This window comes from Anopheles marshallii, chromosome 3 (assembly GCF_943734725.1).
Source record: "Anopheles marshallii chromosome 3, idAnoMarsDA_429_01, whole genome shotgun sequence".
Taxonomy (NCBI): Eukaryota; Metazoa; Arthropoda; class Insecta; order Diptera; family Culicidae; genus Anopheles; species Anopheles marshallii.
The window spans coordinates 41,918,524-41,935,628 of NC_071327.1; the positions used below are offsets into that span (position 1 = coordinate 41,918,524).

General features: G+C 35.5%; 2 protein-coding genes across 2 annotated transcripts; one reads left to right on the plus strand and one right to left on the minus strand.

Annotated features, from left to right (window-relative positions):
• Positions 1-1,020: 1,020 nt before the first annotated feature.
• On the minus strand, positions 1,021-6,364 carry LOC128715704 (protein vav). Its single transcript, XM_053810616.1, has 14 exons — positions 6,125-6,364; positions 5,824-6,002; positions 5,306-5,380; positions 4,759-4,841; positions 4,532-4,650; positions 3,283-3,657; positions 2,868-2,987; positions 2,682-2,798; positions 2,384-2,560; positions 2,111-2,313; positions 1,643-2,017; positions 1,386-1,538; positions 1,150-1,318; positions 1,021-1,074 (listed from the first exon to the last, which is right to left on the minus strand). The coding sequence occupies exons 1-14, from the start codon at positions 6,362-6,364 to the stop codon at positions 1,021-1,023; spliced, it is 2,439 nt and encodes an 812-aa protein (XP_053666591.1).
• A 1,549-nt stretch (positions 6,365-7,913) lies between these two features.
• LOC128715706 (mitochondrial glutamate carrier 1-like) lies at positions 7,914-10,732 on the plus strand. The gene is made up of 7 exons (XM_053810617.1): positions 7,914-7,972; positions 8,683-8,817; positions 9,618-9,767; positions 9,851-9,974; positions 10,077-10,288; positions 10,346-10,486; positions 10,582-10,732. Exons 1-7 carry the CDS (start codon positions 7,914-7,916, stop codon positions 10,730-10,732), a joined length of 972 nt encoding a protein of 323 aa, XP_053666592.1.
• The last annotated feature ends 6,373 nt before the right edge of the window (positions 10,733-17,105 follow it).

Genomic DNA, 17,105 nt, shown 5'->3' on the forward strand with positions numbered 1-17,105 from the left:
CAAAATACACGCTGTATTATGTGTGTTGTATTGTATTATGTGTCACTATCCATATACCCTGGTGGTTCGTACTACTAAGCTAGCTTTAGGAAATAAGATTAGTATTTAAGTTTAGTTTTGTATTTGCCAAACCTGCGTAGCAAACAATAATAAGAATAAATAACAAATCAATGTTTTTTCGAGTGGATAAGGAATTATAATCGATTAAGTCATTATTAAGGTTTCAATGTTCGGATGCTTACAAAATCTTGGCAAAAGGCAGCATGTAATACAACGTGTACATTCTGGGTACATGAACAATCATTCCACCTAGACACAATTTATTTTTTAAAAAATCAGCGTGTTTACGCCCACTGATAAACGATATCCATTAGTAACAACTATTGTACGGTTTAATATATACGTTTCTTTTGCGTATAACATTCGACCAAAATTTGGACATCCAACTTGAAAGCTGGATTATAGTACGTTCTTTTGTATTTCTTTTTTTAGCAGGTTTTGCTTTCATTTAACTTTTCTGCTTTGTTTTGTTTTTCACATCAAACAGTGAAAGCACATATACACATATATACGTAATTATATTTTATGCAATGTTTTACGTTTTAAACTCTACTCAATTGTGAAAGCACATTGTGTGTCTCCTACTCAATGCTATCGGTTTTGCGTCATATTTAAAATATGTTTAAAATCACCCAATTAAAATTAAAATCCAGCCTGATGAACTGACAACCGTACGAGGAATAGAACTTCCTTGTTAACCTTTCATTGTAATGGCATTATCCGAAGAAGCCTGTTGTATATGTTTTTGTTGATGTTGCATTTTCTGCAATTATGTCGAAAGTTATTATTCCTTTCCATTAACATACTGATATAGCTTAAAACAATTTCTTGAATATAATTCAAGTATTCAACATTTCTCTTCTGATACAGTGAAAATGGGAGAGGTTTCGATTTCATTTTATTAGATGTAAAGCATAAGTGGAATACGTTTGCTATAATGTTTGGTTTTTAATAGATCCTCTATACCTCACCGATTACTGCTGGCCGTACATATTCTTTGGGGAAAAATCCAACCTTAAATAAAATTGACGTGAACAATATAGTAACCATGCTGTAAATCGAAAACAGCTCAATGCAATTGTATATTACCTTTTCTAAAGTTTTGCCACGCCACCAACCTTTGCTGTCTCCTTCTTTACCGATTACAATTACCTGACAACCTTGTCGCATCGGTAACTGGTTCAGCTCATTGGGGGCAAAATCATAAATTGCAATTACAATCTCTTCTTTGAAAGGCCATTGCAGTAGTTGATTCAAGCTGGAATTGAAGATGAACAATACAGTTAAACACCATGATTAAGCGAAAATTGGCAATGATTTTTTACCCAGCAAAGTTTTCTCCCAAGTCATTTCGTTCGTAAAATGAAACAAGCTCTATTATGGTTTTGAAATATCTCCTTGTCGATAGATAATAAAACACGTTTTGGGGTTCTTTCTTCTGATAAATTTTCATGTGTTTAATTATTTTCTTGTCGGTCCTGCAAGCAAAAAATAGGAACAAAGGCACATTCATAAATCGAAGTAACGGTCGCATTAATAAAAACAACACTGAGGCAAATAAAAAAAGATGAAAGTTGCTTACTTCAGACTAAGCGCATATATGGTTTCGCTTTCATGGGAGGCACCTTGCGGACGGACGCGTAGCAGATAGGTTCCAATCTTTTTATTTTCTAGCCGCTGGGTAGCAGAATCCCGATTCATAGTACCCACAAACCAATTGAATTCCGAAAGCAAACGATCACATACCGGGGGCGGTGTTTGTTGCAGTTGTTTGCATCGACCAGTTGATGAAATGCATCCTCGGTGTACTATTATTTCACATACCTTGCAACGATAACCTTGGTGTATTTTTCCTTTCAGGAACTTGGAGCAATGGCGACAGATGACTGGCGTATCAAAGGTGTGTATTAAAAATTTGTGATCCGTATTCTTACATCCCACGGGTTCTAATGTTTCCCTGTGTTTTCGAAAATACATAAAAGTGGAAATATAATACGTTCATTAAATCGTAAGTTGCTCTTAACGTTTGTTCCTAAAGGTTGTATCTCACATTGCTGTTTCGAAAGCTCTTTTCCATTTTTCGCGCTCTTCTTCAGTTTTCATATAGAGTGTAAAAGCAGTCGCTTGAGTTTTGCGTGCTAATAATAGTGAATATTTTAATCGCCCATCACGACCCAAAGTACGACGAGAATTTAATATCTCTATCCTATAATCGAGCAAATTGTGTGCTTCGCGGAAAGAATATTGGGCTTCCTGTAAAGAAAAACAGCATTAGATAGACGTTATCCTTACGTACGACGTATAGCTACAGTAATAATCTTACCCCAATCTTGGTATTAGAATTTTTTACCAGTATCATTACTTTTTCGAACACGAAAGCATACCGATGTTTCATTTTTTGATCTTCGTGTGCTTTTATATTAAGATCCCCATCGAGAAGTAATCGACCGTACTGTTCGAGATTGTTACCGTTTGGTAGGTTCAGATCTGAAATGCTTTCCTGTATTGTTTGAAGAAAACCAAACAAAACGCAATACATTTCAAAACACAACCATTCCCATTTTCATTTACTTTTATATCAGGCATACAATGTATACAAATAGCATACATGGCATACAAACCTTAACTTTTTGTATTACTATAAGATGTTCCGAGTCTCGCTTCACTTCATTAGAATACTGTGCAACATCTACCATTGCTTCTTTGGCCCTTTCTAATCCACGAAAATCGTCATGTGTCTAAAAAGATCAAAATTAAATCATTGAGATACATCGTTTGTAAATATGACTTATCTGCGATATACTTACTGGCACTGTTTCTTGTACAAGTTTATCTAACAATAAATGATACTTTAAAATTCGTTGCATCGGAACAGACAATATATCTCGTAGCTGCAATCTTCCATCGCTATGTTCTTTTTGGCTTTGCTAAAAGAAATAATTATACACTTTACACATAGGTTAAACGCTTTACACATAGGTTAAACGCTTTACACATATGTAAAACGATTAGTAAAACGCTTTGAGCAATACTAATGAAAACATAAACTGTTTTGCTGTGTTTTGTAGTACAATATTTTTTAAATGTTTGACTCTTGTCGCTTTAAACAAACTAAATCTCTTATTTCGTTGCTAGTTAGTTTTTTTTCTTCTTATTGCTTATTTTCATTTTTAAGCTAAGATATTAACTCTAAAAAACGCGTAAAGAACGAAATCTGCTTACCAAAACGGTCTGCTCGACAGTGTTCGATTTTTTACACACTTCTCGTAATGTTTCGACCGCGCTGGTCATACTAGAACAGTATTCGCCGTAAATTAAAAATGGTTCTCTGAATTCCAGAAACGTTGTGCTGAGCTTGAGCTTGGAACCCGGACACACAGCCTCATGCAGCCGATCTAGGAATTTGTTATGAATTTCTACCAACTCTCGTATGCAAGGAAAAATTGCACGTATATCTTCTTTGGAGAGTAGTTTCTCGAGAGGCTGCATGAAAACGTATTTCAGTGCATTCAAAGCTTCCAGATAATTTTTCTCCGTATCGAGCAATTCCTTGATTACGAAATCACGTTGCTCTAAGTTGTTAGTCGATGAAGCTAACTGCAAGTTAAATAAAATAGAAAATTATTATACACACTTCCAATATAGTAAATCTTCCACGTGTTACATATTACTACACTTATCATTGGAAAATAAAACAAAATAGTTAAATTAGTTTCTTTATCTCTTTATCTTTTTTATAAAACGAAACAAAAACGTACCTGATTTCGCGAAGCATTCTGTATCGAGCATAAATCCTGATAAACTTCTTCTACTTTCATATCATGCTCATCGTGACTGCAATATTCTACTGGATTGGATGTACTACGTATTGTCGATGCGGAATGCAACGCATGATACAATAAGCGCACAATAATAGAAAGAAAAAAAGCAAAACAAGTATAACAATAATTTTCAAACCAAAATAATAAAAACAAATACATTTTTTATTTATATTCGACATGTATTGATACTTCTTAAACTAATTAGATTTTGATCTTAATCAGCAAAAATATAAAAAATGTGTTGAATATATAAAACACATTGTCCTTTCGTTAATAACAAATAAAGTTCTACATTACCAAAACTACGAACACAGTCGATAGCACTATTATTTACTGTGCAACAACATTAAGATCGAGGTACAACAATACGTCTCTTGCATTGCAAGTCAAACGGATTTTTTACGACAAAATGTAAATACACAGACTTTTATCATGATCTGTTCCATGAGAAAATCGATTACATTTACATGATTTAACATTCAAAAGTAATTGTTGTGATTTTGTTTTCAACAAAAATCCATTGGACTTGCACTTGTGTGGCAATAAAAATTTATGATTCAAAAAACGGTACATTGACACATTGCTGAGTGGTTACAGTGTTTCCGGTAATAAATAAAACGTACTACGGAATTATATATTTCTTTGCTAACCTGTGGCAAAGTTGACGAAAATGTTACATAGCAAAGATCTTCGTAAATTTTTTCCTCGTCGTGCGCACAACAATCCGGATAATTCGTTAATTCGTTGTAATGATCGTAGAACGTACTTTCTGTTGCATTGCAATTTTTAAAAGTAGATGTTTTATAGGAATAAATAAAACGAAAATAGTTATTGTTTTACCAAATTAAATTTTATCACATCTCGATATATTTCAAACCTTGATGACAGCAAGGAAGGGAACCATTAATTAACACGACCTCTTTATTATCACATCCTAGTTCCGAATCCAACAAATTTTGGCTAATGTTGCGTGAAAATAAAGAAACGGACAAAATATTAATGTGCTAGCTTTGGATGGAAAACAATGTGCTACGATACAAATATAAATTGCAAAAGTATGCATGGCCTTACGTAGGCCAAATATCAAAAATACTAAAACCAGCATTTGTAATATGCAGTTTACATATCTTGCTTGCTTTATATACCATAGACATTAATATATTCGTGGAGGGTAGAGGAGCTGATTTTTCACACGACAGAACCAGTACCAAAACCAAAATTCGTTCCCCCGTAGCAAGTTCCGGATAGGTAATTATCCGGCGGCGTGATAAACAACTACATCTAGCTGTGACTAGTTTTGACTAGACATGACCATTTGCCATGCCAAGCTTAGCGCACGTTTTGAATTCAATTTGGTTCAATTTTATTGTTATATAACACATGCATGTGAAATTGAAAGTAAATTTTGCGAGTTTTCTACCTACCTTGCATGTAAATCCTTATAGATGTCATCGTCTAAACTGGTTCTTTCGGTCTGTACGGAGTGCGGGGCGAAACCACTAGAAAGCAAATCAAATATATGTAATAGATATAGTTAAATGTCTTGTAGTTGCATATAGTATCGTGTTGGCCTGTAAAATCTTTACTGGATGCGTTGCTGGTACTCAGGTCATGAAAAGCAACGCAGATGAAGCGTTGCGCTGAGTCTGATGTCAATTTACAGTATATGTCAAATTGGTTATTAATTGTATTTTTAGAACCATTTCAATCAGATTAGACTATGCATATACGCAAACGAATACATTTTAAATCAGTCGTTCAGTAAGATATTTAGTCATTCGTTATGGTACACTTTGTCAAATTATCAAATTATTTCATAAATCATTGCTAGATACTAGTATTGGAAATTGGTATAGAAGAGGCGAATGAAGCTGCCCAGCTCAAAGTCTCTTTAAAAACAATAAACAACAACAACAACAACAACAAATTGGTATAGACTTACGGTATATTGTGTGTAGTTTGCACTTTTCTGCATGTAGACAATTTCGAGAGAGTTAAGAGCACCCGATGAAAGTTGGTTAGGTCGTATAACATCGTTGGTTCGAATAAATCAGATTCCTTCAGCCCAAAGTTTGTTTTACATGCTTCCAGGAAAAGTTTTATGTTTTGTATGCAAAGAAACTAAAAAATGGGTTTTGTATGTTTATGTGTACAAACTTGCAATGGGATATAACTGAAGAAGATGTGCATTTCGAGATGAGAATGCAAATACATCTTCATTATAATGCTGGAACAATACATACGTGAGCCATCTGGGGTTTCCTATTGAAATCTTTTCTGTCGAACGACGATGGATCAAACAGATTGACTAAATTACACAGCAGCACCCCATCGCGGAGAATGGTGGCGAGAACTTTGATATCCGAATCCGGATGATTAGCACGGTGGTCATTAGGAATGATGTTGCAGCGGATTAGCCAGGCCGCGCAATCACGCCACAACTCATCGGCCATAGTGTTGGAGGCGACGGTAACTGTTGCCATCACTGGAGGAAAAGATGCCCTGTAGTTTTCTATCGCCCACGCCCAGATATGTTAGGATATCAAGGCTGAGCACTTTCACAGCGCAGTTGAAATACCCGGCGTGGAAGAAGATTGTGTAAGGTAAACCGAACAAAATGTAAACAACGCACTACTTTAGATGTAGATAAGTAAAATCCATAATGTTATGGATGGGAGAGCGATATGGTTCACATTCCCATTTGTTTCTGCTTGTTTTTTGCGATCTTCTTCTTGATGGCTGCGTTTTGTTGTTTTGCTTTGCACACAACAACAGCCATCGGCCATACATGATGAAAGATTACATTCGGGTCTACGTAGACCAAATATTTTGCAAAGCCAAGTGTGTTGCTGTTTTGTATTGTTTTCAAACAAAATATTAAAAAAAACGGGCAATTTATATGTTATCGCCTTCGTAATAATATGTGTCGCCCAGGGCTGTTAATAGATAAATTTGAGAGTGTAAAATATTTATTGGAAAAATTGTTTGGCAACCAAGTCAAACTGACATTTCGTTGAAGTTTCAGCATTTCGCTGCATCAGCTGAGGAAAAATAATAACAAATCTTCTTATCACAGTAGCCAGTGCTGTCACACTAATTCCTTAATAATCATATCGATAAAAATCACCAGCATCGTAGATTTAAAACAAATTCAAAGTTCTTACACGATCACAAGCAAAAACTGAGTCGCACAGATTGTTCAGAGTGCGTAGATTGGTTCTAACACACCGAAATCGTACAGGTTTAAATACGCCATCAATATTCCGTAAAGTTGGACAGTCCTGAAACATCTAGGATTCTAGGTGCGGTGTATATAAATACAAAGTAATCAAGCAGCTTGATTCGCATTCAGTTTTGGTGGAGTAGTCCTACTAAATTAATCGCGACCTGTTTGCAACTGTGTGTTTGTGGTGCGTGCGTGTGTGCTTTTATAGTGGGAATAGTGCGAGAGCATAAAGTAAGTTGATAAAAACGTAAAAGTTAGGCTCATAACCACAGGATTGCAGTTATTGAAGAAGAAGGGGACGAATACAATGTTGATTTTCAAATACAATATAATATCAATTTAACCAAGCTACTAAACGACGAGTCGAATATGATCCCAGTTTATCGATCATATTTCAATTGAGAGGATAACTGTTATATAAGAATGTCGCATATCATGTCCAAGCCTATGCAAATATAGTTATTTGTTGCACGATACGCATATCGATTATACCTAGCAAACAGTTTCATATGATCATTGTAAAATTCGGAGTGCGATTAGATTTAAACTAAATTTAACCGGTCTCCTACAAGACCGAGCTTAGCAACAGCTGATCATAAAAATCGGCATCAATAATGGTACTTATTCCTATTATGCTGCGCTTATTTATATTTTCAATTCATATGGATCGACGATATTTGGTGCATGATTGTTAATCGTCTCGTTTCGAATCGATATTTGCCATTCTCTGCAGTGTATATAGTATAGCACAGGAGCTAAATGTTTGTTATAAAAGAAGTTTATCCAGTTTTCAGGCGTCTTCCACTATGGCTAGCAACGGCAACAAGTCAACTTCTGTTACCTCCAGCGGAACAAAACAGTTTGCGTAAGTAATTTGCATTATCAGTATCAAACGTATGTTACAAAAGGGAGAGTGGTATTTACCAACCACTATTGTAGTCAATCATCGATAGAAGCATCTTGTTATAGCTGATAACTCGAGTTAGATTATTGTTGAAGTAAGCAGTCTGACACGAGCATAAAATAGAAGAACAAGATAAAATGAGTTCGACGATGATAGCATTTTGAAATTCAGGGGCCTTCGTGACAACCCACTTGTCTATCGATGCTGTTTGATAACCCATTAGAAGTATATTGATATGTGTTGATAGCGCTGCAAGCTTGATTGAATGAAGCATACATTATGAAGCATTATGTTAAGCCAACAATTTTGTATTAATTACGTTTGGTTATCAGAAAGTTGGTAAGCATTAACATACGTGATCACTGTTATTTATTTTATAGTTTTTCCATTCGAACGTTTTTTTTTCAAGATGAGAGCTCATAATATGTTCATAAATCTATGGCGCCGGTCTTCACACGAACGGCCCGGACCAAAATCCCATCCGGACCAATCCTTCGTACGCAGGACTGACTATCGAGCTAAAAATTAACAAATAAAATAAAGTCACAGTAAGCCAGAACTGGCAGGCCTAGACCTAGACCTCTTGAGGGGTTGTTGTGATGATAAAAAAGAAGAGAAGATTTCAATTACAAAAAATATATTTAAAATGCTTCTACACTTGTTCTTTTTAGATTATTACCAAAAATCATCAATGGCGGCATTGCTGGCATAATCGGTGTATCGTGCGTTTTTCCTTTGGATCTTGTTAAGACACGCTTGCAAAATCAACAAGTTGGGCCTAATGGGGAGAAAATGTACAATTCTATGTAAGTGATTACGATTTACGTCATTCATTTCAAGGGTAAAACCAATTTGAAGATGTTCATTTATTTCGCTTTATATTAGGACTACAGTTCACATGCACAAAGAATTTCAGTAATACATGGTTTAGTATTATTCATTTGTTTTATTTGTTATTTATTATTATTTGTATTTATTTGTTTAGTATTATTTCAATTATATTATTATATTATAGCATTTATATTATTAAATGTTCAGGCCATCCGTCCATCTTAATGGGCTTGTATAATAATCATTACGATATTATGTGATACGTTAGGAAGATGTTCAGTTCAATCAAGCATTATATAAACAATTACGCTTTTTAAGCTAAACGTGAACTGTTTTAAATTTAAAGTACAATATGGTTTAGTTACACTAATTATATCATTTATTATAAATGATCGTATATGCAGGTGATTATTGTTTTGTTATGAAGCACGGTTATTTCAAAACTTTGCCTTATATCTTTTTATTACGTTCCTTAGTATTTTTTGTGTTCTCCTGTTTTGTGTTTCGTTTGTGTTCGTTATTGTTTTAAGTTTATTTACTTTTTTTCTTGTTTTTGTTTTTGACACATGACATTGACTTTTGCCAAAGCACGATGCCGTTTAAATTTTGTGTAATTAAAGTTTAAATTGCTTGTTTTTATAAGTTTAAACGTTTTCCCACTTGTCCTTTTTGATGTCGTTTGAGTTTTTGTAAATTGAGCTTCAAACAAAAATTACAAATCCATAACAAGAGATACATGTTTAATGATCGGTACCTAAATTATGTTATATTTTAGGCTAGACTGTTTTAAGAAAACATATCGCGCTGAAGGATATTTCGGTATGTATCGTGGCTCAGCGGTAAATATTTTGCTCATTACCCCAGAGAAAGCCATTAAATTAGCGGCTAATGACTTTTTCCGACATCATCTAACCACATCAAATGGGTAAGTATTAATTGCTTCTTCTATAATTACATGGCAAAGAGTTGAACCAGCGGAACTATATTTTGGTACTACATATTCTTTAGAACTCTGCCAATTACTCGACAAATGGCAGCAGGTGGGTTGGCTGGTTTGTGTCAAATTGTAATAACAACTCCCATGGAACTTCTGAAAATTCAAATGCAAGATGCCGGTCGTGTTGCTGCACAGGTAAGCTGGATAAACGTTACATGTTCTCTTATGACAGATACACATCGTACAGTAATTGTATGGATGGTTACTTGAATTTATGTTTCTCCTATTTTATTTCAGGCTAAAGCAGTAGGCAAGACTATGCCGAAAGTTTCCGCAACTTCCATTGCGATGGAACTTATTCGTACGAAGGGAATCACAGGATTGTATAAGGGAACTGGTGCGACGATGCTTCGTGATGTTTCGTTTTCGATTGTATATTTTCCGTTGTTTGCCACACTGAATGCACTTGGTCCTCGACGAGATGATGGCAGCAACGAAGCCGTATTCTGGTAAATGAATTGTAGTAATTCAGAATAACAGGAGACTAATACCATCTCTTATCTTAGGTGTTCATTTTTGAGTGGTTGTGCTGCCGGCTCCATGGCAGCTCTGGCTGTAAACCCGTTTGATGTAGTCAAAACGCGTCTTCAAGCACTAAAAAAAGTAGAAGGTGAAATGCAATTCAACGGTGTCGCAGATTGTATTGGGTATGTTGTTAAACTGGACCAAGTTTATTGCGCGCTTGAATGGAATGTTTGTGTTAAACTATATGTTTTCTGTGGATCTTTCCGCATATTTACAGCAAAACTTTGAAGCACGAAGGAATAACTGCATTTTTCAAGGGAGGATTGTGTCGTATGATTGTCATTGCACCTCTATTTGGTATAGCGCAAATGGTATACTTCTTGGGCGTCGCAGAAGCCATTCTTGGTATTAAATCTGGTAATAAGTAAAGCTGTATTTAACGTTATATAGTGTCACCGTCATGTTTATGCTGTGGATTAATCTGTATCGACTTGATGCAATACTCAAAGTTTTGGTGGATACCCCGAGAACAGAACATTCAGTTACTCATAAAACAAAATTCAACAATAATGGAATAACGATACCTTGCGTAACTACTCTTCAGCCCTGGTTTCTTAACTCCGCATTGAAATGGATGTTTGTTTTTAGTTAAAAGATATAGTTTTATGTTTAATCAATTTTGTTTTCAGTATGTAAATTACTTTTTTGTGTAAATTACTTTATATATTCCATTATTTTTTGTAGTTGAAATAGTTGTTCGTTGTTTTGAAACGATTTAAATAATTTTATATGTTTTGCAGTGAGCATGAACTTTTTTGTAATACTTGACAAAGTCAATTAATCGTTCTAATGCAGAACGAGGGGTTTGGTTCCAAAAGTAGTTCAAGTTTAACAAACGAATGAAGCAGACTATAGAAAGTTGTATTCCGCTACAATACCGTGTAGAAGTAATAATTGTGCGAAGAGGAACGTTAAAGTAAAGCTCTGCAATTGTGTAAAAGCTTATAAATGTGTTCAATGCATATAATCACTAAACTGTGGTGAACCGAATGGTCCGGATGAAGGGGTTTGCTCTAAAAGATGATCGTTCAAATGCATGTTATTTTGTTCAATACTGGACCTTGTTCTCAAGTTATCTAAATTTTTAATTAACAATTACAAACTGCAGTAACTAAAAAAGTTTTATTTCAAAGAGAACGATCTGAATATGCATCGATTAGACCACGCATTCAATAAAAGAATGAATTGGCACACTAACTAGCTGTAAATAATTGTGGTATACTTCCTATCTATTTTGCGACACATAGCTGATGACCTATCGAATAGTGAATTTTGCACTAATTGTGGATTTTAGCAAAAATGAGCATTGCGTGTGTATGATCAGTAACTAAATTAGTAATTTGTATTAATGAGCAATATTAGCGATTTTATTTACATTTGATAAACATGCACAAACACAGATAAACTTCAACATGTCTCCATGTAAAAACCTACATCTACATATCGTTAACGACAAGCGTAGACACCGAGACAGAAACAGAAAAGAGAGTAAGGCAAATGCTTTAAAAGTAACTGATGACAATAACCAAAAGTAGGAAAAATGTGTGCTTAAATGATATAGTGTTTAAAAAATGTGAAGAAGTAAATATGATACGGTATGTAACCTGATGCATGGATTATTGCATGAATGTCAATAACATATAATAATTATCATCTAATTACATTACTCCGTCTAACACAGCACCAGACTAGCCAACCAAAGCTTGTTTTATTCAACGTGTATAATGACTGCTCATGTAACAATAAAAATTTTACTAAATAGACATTACAATTTACAACAACTTTTTTGATTGTAACGGACAATATTTCTCTGTTTATGTAATCAAACATTAACATCGGATTGAACTAGTTCATATACCATCATTAGATTTAGAGAATCAATGTATATATTCGGAAAATGTTTATATGCAAAAGTTGTTGACCAATTTTTGCGTAAATATAATATTTTTATACATTCCGACTCAAAACCCGAAAAGCTGGATTAGACTAAAAAATCACGTGGCTACTCCTATTTCGATTCTCAAATTGACATCGTACAGTTTTCCTCGAAGTTTCTAATAGTTTTGTTAAGTGGTTTTCATTACTTCCGGGGTTTTCGCAGTTTTCCATCGGTATTTCACCACTATTCGAAAATGTTTTACTTATTTTTCATGAAGGATATCGTTGTTTACCAGGAATGCCTTATATTTTGCATAGTTTGAGGATTTTTTTCTAGTGGCACTAGACTTGACATACTTTTCTAGAAGCACTATTTTTCAATAAATACGTTGACACGTACATGCAACTTTTTTGCAATTTTGTTGGTTGGTTTGTAGTTTTTCGAGTGGATTTTCCGCAAATAATTAATTAATAATTTTAATAATCCTACTTATGGTTTTCCCAAAGTTTTATGCACATTATTCTCGCAGCTTTTATACAGGGTTTACACTAACGTTACAGTGCGTTTCGTTGAATTTTCGAATAATATTGCTTACAGTTTTATATGGGATTTTCCACAGCTTCTATCGGGTGTTCGAAATTTTTCATATGTCTTCAAGTAAATGTTCCAACTGGTTTCATATGTGTTTTCGGTAGCTTTCCAGTATTTTCAGCTTATAGTTTTGAAATTTAGCATTATTTATCTTGTTTTTCACAGCTATGTTTAAAAAGTCCAGTGGTTTATTGGTAGAGCTCGTAGAGCTTGTAGAGCTTGAGATTCGACAGGTTTGGACAAAGTCCATGTCTCAAAGGCGTATCTGATCACTGGACTGTATATAGATACTAAATAGACTAGTGGTGGGAAGATTGGGATTCAAAAGATTCGAAGATCCGATCCCTTGAAGGATTCGATCGGATCGGATTCCATTTGACAGGTTCTAAAAGAATTCGATCCGATTGAGATTATAAAAGTATTGGGGTTCTAAAAGTATTGGATCCGGTTTTGATTCGATTCGATAGGGATTCTGTTGGGAATACATCCCAACCGATGTTGGGAATAGATCGACGCCATCATTTCATCTCAATTTGGGCCTACCACACCTCCTCTGTCCATGTGGACGACCTAAAAGGACTTTAGGTCTAACAACTTACAGTCTAATCCGCTGTAAGTTCGCCGTACAGCTCATAGAGCTCGTTATTGTAACGGCTCCTCCATTCTCCTTCCACACATACGGGATCAAAAATCTTTCTGAGCATCTTCCTCGCGAATGCGGTTAATAGGGTTTCGTCAGTTTTGGACAAAGTCCATGTCTCAGAGGCGTATGTGAATATTAGCAGCTTCGTCCGTCGCGACAGGTGTTTTGACCGGTTGGCAGCCAGCACCCTAGCGCGTTTTTCAACATCAATGTTATTGTCGGTGCTGACTTTTGACCCAAGAAAGGTGAAATTTTGGACGAATTCGAAAGAGCGCTCACCTATTTGTACGTCACTCCTGCGTAAGTTAGGATGTGTTAGCAGAGCCAGACCGGAATTCCATAAGAGCTCATACAGCTTGCGTCGTAAAGATTTACCCTGGCTATGCTGTTGTATGCGGCCTTGAAGTCGATGAAGAGATGGAAGGAGTGTAGCTGGTGTTCCGCCGTCTCCTCCAAGATCTGCCGCATGGTGAAGATCTGATCACTGGTTGATTTTCCGTTTCGATATCCCCTCTGATAGTTACCAACTAGCTTTTCTACGGATGAGACAAAACGATCTTGTAGTGTAAGGAAGATTTTTTGTAGGTGGTATTCAACACGGCAATACACCTGTAATTGCTGCATTCTAGCTTATCTCACTTTATTGTATATGGGGTAGATGATACTAAGATTTGACAACATTTTATGTTATCATTATCTTATTTCGACAAAATATCAACATGTCGACTTAGATCTGAAGTTGTTTCGGTGACGTGCTATCTTTTGATTAAATTTTCTTCCGGGTCCGTAACACACTTTGATTTCTTGAACAGCATTTCTCGAAGCGCATTTTTCGTCGAACCAGCTAGGTCTGGTTTTGTGTCGACGTGATAGGATTGTGGCATTGGTCTATATTGAATCGAACTTTTGTGTTTACTTTATCCTCATTCACGCGGGGCGGGTGATTCTGCAACGTATCACTAGGCCCACCAAATAGTGATCGGAATCGATGTTGGCACCTCGATATGATCTGACGTTTAACAGAATCGATTGCCATCGCCGGCTTATCAACACGTGGTTTATTTGATTGCGGGTGGCTCCATCCGGGGATTCTCACGTTGCTTTGTGGGTATTCCAACGAGCGAATTTTGTACGTCCAAAAACGTTTCGGAAAACGTATTACATAACGGAATGGGAGTTAAGTAGGTAGTAGGAGAGCCCGTGGAACCTTCAAGAGGCTTGGGGTCCTACCCAAATGCAGAACGACTATCTACATATCCTTGGGTTAGCTTGCCTTTTCTTCAATCTAGCGCTAGAGAGGGCTATCTCAGACACAAATGTGGCGATGAAAATTCGGAGACCTTCTTCTATTCCTTTTCTTCTTTATCGGTACCACAACCTCAAGAGTTCAGAGGTTGAGCTTCCTAGCTTTCTTTAACTTAATTTACCTTTAGTCGCACATAGACAATACTGCGTACGAAGGATTGATCCGGATGGGATTTTTGGACCGGTCCTGTCGTGTGAGAACTGGCGCCACTCTTCTTCTATAAGGGCATTGCATTGCAGGCATTGCAGTGACCTGACTTCTTAGCTTATCTGCTGTTTCATAAACCGTAAAGGATTATCAACCAAACACAACCGCTCCAGACTTATGTTCCACCAGGTTCTGTCATAATTTTCCTTCACTTTAATAAGTAATGTCTTGTTGTTTTGTGTTATTGGATTTGGAGCTATTTTTCGTGATGCTGCACGTGGTATAAATTGGTATGTTTTACCATACTGTAGGATTTGTAGAATTTTCTAAGAGTTTAGGATTTTAGGAGCGACCCGGTGATATATACTGGCCTGGTATTGGTAACTGGTCTTCAGATGACAGAACCGGTCAAATATTTCATTCTGTGCTATACTCTAATGCTACGGGTAAAAAAAGTTAAAGAAAACCAGAAATGGTAGACCTGGACCTCTTAAGGTTGTTGTACCGATGAAGAAGTAGAAGAAGGATATCTATTTAATTTTTGAAAATGAGATAATTACATGAACAAGCGGTGGAATTTCTTGGAAATAATTTTTATTAAATGCATGTTGATACATTTGACGATTAGGACTAAATAAATTAAGCTACGCGAACTGTAGCAAACCGACAAGCGGGAAAACTACACGCTTTCGTGACGAGAATGTGTGCATTTTATTGAATATAGTACTTGCATAATTATTTCACATAGGCATATAATATTTTATATCTAAGTAATATAAAGTAGTATATCCTGTTCTAGTCAAATCAAATAAAAATATCAGTAAAATAATGAACGTACAAGTCATGGATCACTACGCATGAAGAACCAAATCGATAGAAATCAGAAGCAGTATCCATTACATCATAGAGCAAGTTGAAATCAATTACATCACAGAAACGGCACGTTACTGAATTCAGTACATCGTTCATTATTCAGTTTATATTTAACAATGAAATTTCGTTTTACACTGTCTTTTGTGAGGTGTAAGGGTATCCATAACATTTTTCCTTTCACTATATATTAGCTTTGCAAATTATGTATTTATAATAGATCAACTGTAATTAAAACGGGTTAAAAGATATTCTATTAGTCGCCCATTGGTAGGAGACACAAGGACGCAAGCTGATTGTTGACAATATATGTATGTAACGGTTGTTAAAAAAATAATCAATTGTACCAGACGAAGAGCACGTGACTGAAGCAGTGCAAGCACCATGTGCTTTGTTGTATAATTTATTAACTAATTCATCTAGACACGTTAAATTGCTCTTCATATTTTTCCCATAGCTTGGAAAAGAAAATCATTTATGTTGTTCCCTTTTAACTTCGTGACTAGTTAGTATTACCGGTCAACGAACTAAAGTTAACAGAACAAAAAAACATCGTACACACCAAAAGGGAATGTTAAGCTTAACGAAATAGAAGTAGCTCCATTGTGAGAATTGTTATTTGCAATTCTCAACATTCTTTGCTCGGTAATTACAGTTAAGGTACAGTTAGAAGTGTTCTTGCATTATATTCTGTTTCTGCATCTGCACGCATCATCCAGCACATAGTCATAAACAATCAATTAGCTCGTTGGTTTTGAAGTGTTTTTTCATTCTTTAAGTATATATTTCATTCTACAAGTAAACGGATAAACGGACCTGATCATGTCAGCACGACTTACTCAACAGTGAACGAGCTAAGAAGAAGAATCAATATATTTCAACAATATATAGTTTGCTGCAATGAAGATATTTATGTAAAAAACATATTTTTTATTATTTGGAGCTTTATAACAAATTCAGTGCATTTAGATCTATATTCACCATTGCTGTTGATCGAATGATATTGTTATGTTTTGAAATAAAACATAATTTTCCACTAAACTTCATTCGATATTAACGTTTACATACTGAAATACGCACTTGCATACGTACTCCAAATAAAGCCTACAAAAAATATTTGTGGGAAACAAAAAAAAATTAGCTAAGCTGTGAGACCACTTTTGATTCACCGATAATTACTTGCAAATTAGATTCAATTAGAGATCGATCAAATCGGTTTTAAACTGTACAATTTTTAGTGTGTCTAGAGTCTTCATTCGCCAGACGACCGCACAGCTGTTATTATGTTCGCTTACCCGTAACGTA